The sequence below is a fragment of the Pundamilia nyererei genome, unplaced genomic scaffold (genome assembly GCF_000239375.1).
Source record: "Pundamilia nyererei isolate P.nyererei 1_Seehausen unplaced genomic scaffold, PunNye1.0 scaffold00225, whole genome shotgun sequence".
Taxonomy (NCBI): Eukaryota; Metazoa; Chordata; class Actinopteri; order Cichliformes; family Cichlidae; genus Pundamilia; species Pundamilia nyererei.
In genome coordinates this window covers 902,117-906,552 of record NW_005187626.1, presented here as the reverse complement: position 1 = coordinate 906,552, position 4,436 = coordinate 902,117, and the positions used below count along the sequence as shown (strand labels likewise).

The 4,436-nt window shown below is 52.2% G+C and overlaps 1 protein-coding gene across 2 annotated transcripts in view; it reads right to left on the bottom strand.

Moving 5' to 3' along the window:
* Window positions 1–1,595: 1,595 nt before the first annotated feature.
* The window catches only part of sos1 (son of sevenless homolog 1 (Drosophila)), a 33,100-nt gene continuing 30,259 nt past the window's right edge, over window positions 1,596–4,436 (bottom strand). For both annotated transcript variants that reach the window (XM_005748625.1, XM_005748626.1), the window contains exon 21: window positions 1,596–2,700. In XM_005748625.1, coding sequence (XP_005748682.1) covers window positions 2,651–2,700 — 50 coding nt within the window. In that variant the 3' untranslated portion in view covers window positions 1,596–2,650. The remainder of the gene's footprint in view (window positions 2,701–4,436) is intronic.

Sequence of the window (4,436 nt, the reverse complement as noted above, 5' to 3'; positions counted from 1 at the left end):
TATGATTGTTGGGTTTTTCTCTCTATCTATTATTGTAGGCTCTACTGTACAATATAAAGCACCTTGAGGTGAATGCTGTTGTGATTTGGCGCAGTGTAAATAAAATTGAATTGAACTGAATTGAACAAAGCCTCATTTCTGCTGTTTAATACCAAAGAAAATTAAACTTAAAATGATACCAAATTACAAAACGCTGTCTAATAAAACCTCTATAACTTGACTCCACTTCACTTCATGTTGATTCATGGTTTTCTTCAGTTTTTAATCTACTGCAGATATTTTAAGGTTATCTGCTATAAAAATCCAGGCCAGGAAAATCTCCATAATGTTTTTCTGTTTTATTCTCAGTTACTTTGACACAAAGGCATTTGCTGTGATGCTCACACAGTACTGATAAATGATCAGAATTATAATATTTCTGACTGTCTGAGGAAAAATTGAATTGAATCGAATCGGGGCCTTGTGAATCAGAATCGAATGGATTATAGAAATCAGTGATACCCAACCTTAGTGAACAGCCTAGGCCTGACAGAGGTGGATGTAGCTGTGGGTAATAAGAAAAGATGAAAAGAACGATTGATAGTGTTTTCATTAAGGCCTGATCCGTCTGAAACTCATAGCCAGTGCTCTGACACGGAGCCATGGATTGCTCAGCTTACATCTAACACCGGTCCGGAGACGGCATCAGATAATGAGCCACATACGATGGACCCCGAGCCAGAGCCCACTGAGAGTAAAAGGAGGAACGTGTATACTTTTGGAAAAGATTCAGTGAAGCTGATAACATGATGCACTGCATTTACTGTTGTGAGTGTGGAGAGACCGTGGCCGGCAATACTGCATTTGTGACTGCTTCTAATAAATTTCAAAGTGAAACGCTGAAAAGCACGGTGTATCCAGAGAACACATTATAAGCTGCGTTAAACGCCCAGTGTCCCCTCACTGCCTTTCAGCAGCAAACAGGTCGTCAGGAGGCCGACATGATGATGAAGTTTAACATTGGCACTCTTTAGCAATACTGTAGGCAAAGCACTTTAAGCACAAGCACCTTTTCAGGAACTTATCCTTCTTGCAGAAATGTGCTCCAAATAAAGCACTTTGTGTTGACAAGATTGATAGTTAATCATTTACAAATCAATATTGTCTGTATGGACAGCAGTTGGAACAAGTAAAAAGGCGGGGTTAAGGCGGTTGAAAAACTTGGGCGCACCTAACTTTTGTGCTGGTGCACATAAGAAAACAAGTTAGTGTAACCAGTGTAACCACGGCAACAAGTTAGTCTAGAGCCCTGTACTTAATTCAAAAGTTAGAATTTCTTAAAAAACCAAAATAAAAGTAAGATCATCCGTCCAGTGCAGCGGTCTCAACAGACACTGACCAGTCATCTCTCCAGGGTATCCTGGTCGCATGAACCACCTAAACTGACTCCTTTCAATGTGGAGGACCTCTAAAGCTGACCCCAGAAGCTCATTTCTGCTTCATGTTTTTCTGTTTTATCCTCAATTACTTTGAACCAAGGGCATCTGCTGTGATGCTCACACCTCTGATGAAGTCTCAGCTTTCTTTTTATACATATAAAAATATGGAAATGTACTGATAAATGATCAGAATTATGATATTTCTGACTGTGTGAGGCAAAACTTCACAGATTCAAATAGAACCAAATCGATTCTAGAAATCAGTGACGATACCCAGCCCTACTCAGGATGCTGTGGAGGTGGTAGACGAATGTCCCAGGCCTGCCTGCCATGTTACCCTCAGCTGATCGAGGAACTTTTAACTTTCCCTTCAGGATTCACTGTGACTGTGTGCATGGAAGAACAGCAGACAGCGCACTCATCCAAGCACGTCAGGTACTCAAAGACGAGTCCTGTTCCAGCGAACAGGTACAGAACCAGGAAGGTACGAGTGGACTCAGGTGAGCCGGTACATCTCATGCTCGTCCCCAAAACCAGTTTACGCAGCCTGAGAGCAGCCTGCCAAGACCTCGGCCATCGTGTGCTGCCTGAACCACGAGACACTGGAGTCCAACTGTATCCAGCTGGAAAATGGACTCCAGTCTTTTTACAGCAGGCCTCTTTCACTTTTTTCTGGCCTTCACACTCCGATGGATGCGTCAGAGAGCAACTTAGTATCTTGGAAGGATAATTGGCACGCAGCCTGGAGCAGCCAGGGATCGAACCACCAACCTTGGATTAGTAGATGACCTGAGCTACCTCCCCCACCTTAGAGCACCCTCCTTCCCCAAGGGTGATGGGGATGAGGAACATTCCCAGTTTACGCAGCCCAACATCAGCCTGCCAACGCATCAAACTACAACTGCTGCCCGAACCAAGAGACGCCAGAGTCCGAGCGAGCCGCCGGATCAGAACTCACTGAACTTCCCTGACGCCTTCTTTCATCTCGGCCGGTGCAGAGACAGTAACACAGCTGCCAGTTTCTATGGAGACAAACTAATACAATGGGTGTGACATCATGCACAGGTGAGACACAACAGGAAGTCTAATCAATATCCTCTATACCAATGAGCAATCAATAACAATGGAACAGAAACCTGAAACACACTGAGACAAGTGAGAGACAGACAGGTGTGATGTGTGGGGCGCAGGTGAGCTGTGGAGCAGGCGTACGGAGAGTCAGGAAGGTCATACTAACGTGGGCCGTGCGGCAGAGACACCACAGCAAAGATGCTGTCGCAGGCTGCAGGTGAAGAGGAGAAACACTGTGAGGAAGGGAGAGGAGTGGTGACATCATCCTGCAGAGAGGAGGTACGATGCTGGAGGCGAGAGCGAGGAGAGGAGGCGCGATGGTGGAGGTGAGCGCGAGGAAAGGAGGCGCGATGGTGGGGAGGAGCGCGAGGAAAGGAGGCGCGATGGTGGAGAGGAGCACCAGGAGAGGAGGCACGATGGTGGAGAGGAGGGCCAGGAAAGGAGGAGCGATGGTGGAGGCGAGTGCGAGGAAAGGAGGCTCGATGGTGGAGAGGAGCACCAGGAGAGGAGGCGCGATGGTGGAGAGGAGCGCGAGGAAAGGAGGCGCGATGGTGGAGAGGAGCGCGAGGAAAGGAGGCGCGATGGTGGAGGCGAGTGCGAGGAAAGGAGGCGCGATGGTGGAGAGGAGCGCGAGGAAAGGAGGCGCGATGGTGGAGAGGAGCACCAGGAGAGGAGGCGCGATGCTGGAGGCGCGATGGTGGAGGAGGCGCGATGGTGAAGGGGAGCACGAGGAGAAGAGGCGCGATGGTGCAGAGGAGCACCAGGAGAGGAGGCGCGATGGTGGAGGAGGCGTGATGCTGGAGGTGAGCGCGAGGAAAGGAGGCACGATGGTGGAGGAGGCGCGATGGTGGAGAGAAGCACAAGGAGAGGAGGAGCGATGGTGGAGGCGAGATGGTGGGGAGGAGCACAAGGAGAAGAGGCGCGATGGTGGAGGAGGCGTGATGCTGGAGGTGAGTGCGAGGAAAGGAGGCACGATGGTGGAGAGAAGCACAAGGAGAGGAGGCGCGATGGTGGAGAGAAGCACAAGGAGAGGAGGCGCGATGGTGGAGGCGAGCGCAAGGAAAGGAGGCGCGATGGTGGAGAGAAGCACAAGGAGAGGAGGCGCGATGGTGGAGGCGAGCGCAAGGAAAGGAGGCGCGATGGTGGAGGAGGCGCGATGGTGGAGGCGAGATTGTGGGGAGGAGCACAATGAGAGGAGGCGCGATGCTGGAGGCGAGTGTGAGGAAAGGAGGCGCGATGCTGGAGGCGAGAGCGAGAAGAGGTGGCACGATAGAGGAGAGCGCGATGGTGGGGAGGAGCGTGAGGAAAGGAGGCACGATGGTGGGGAGGAACATGAGGAAAGGAGGCGCGATGGTGGAGGAGGCGCGATGGTGGAGAGAAGCACAAGGAGAGGAGGCGCGATGGTGGAGGCGAGTGCGAGGAAAGGAGGCGCGATGGTGGAGAGGAGCACCAGGAGAGGAGGCGCGATGGTGGAGAGGAGTGCGAGGAAAGGAGGCACGATGGTGGAGAGGAGCACCAGGAGAGGAGGCGCGATGCTGGAGGCGCGATGGTGGAGGAGGCGCGATGGTGGAGGCGAGGAAAGGAGGCGCGATGCTGGAGGCGAGTGTGAGAAGAGGTGGCACGATAGAGGAGAGCGCGATGGTGGGGAGGAGCGTGAGGAAAGGAGGCACGATGGTGGGGAGGAGCATGAGGAAAGGAGGCGCGATGGTGGAGAGAAGCACAAGGAGAGGAGGCGCGATGGTGGAGGCGAGCGTGAGGAAAGGAGGCGCGATGGTAGAGGAGAGCACGAGGAAAGGAGGCGTGATGGTAGAGGGGAGCGCGAAGAGAGCGCGATGGTGGAGGCGAGATGGTGGGGAGGAGCGCAAGGAATGGAGGCGCGATGGTAGAGGAGAGCGCGAGGAAAGGAGGCGCGATGGTAGAGGAGAGCGCGAGGAAAGGAGGCGCGAT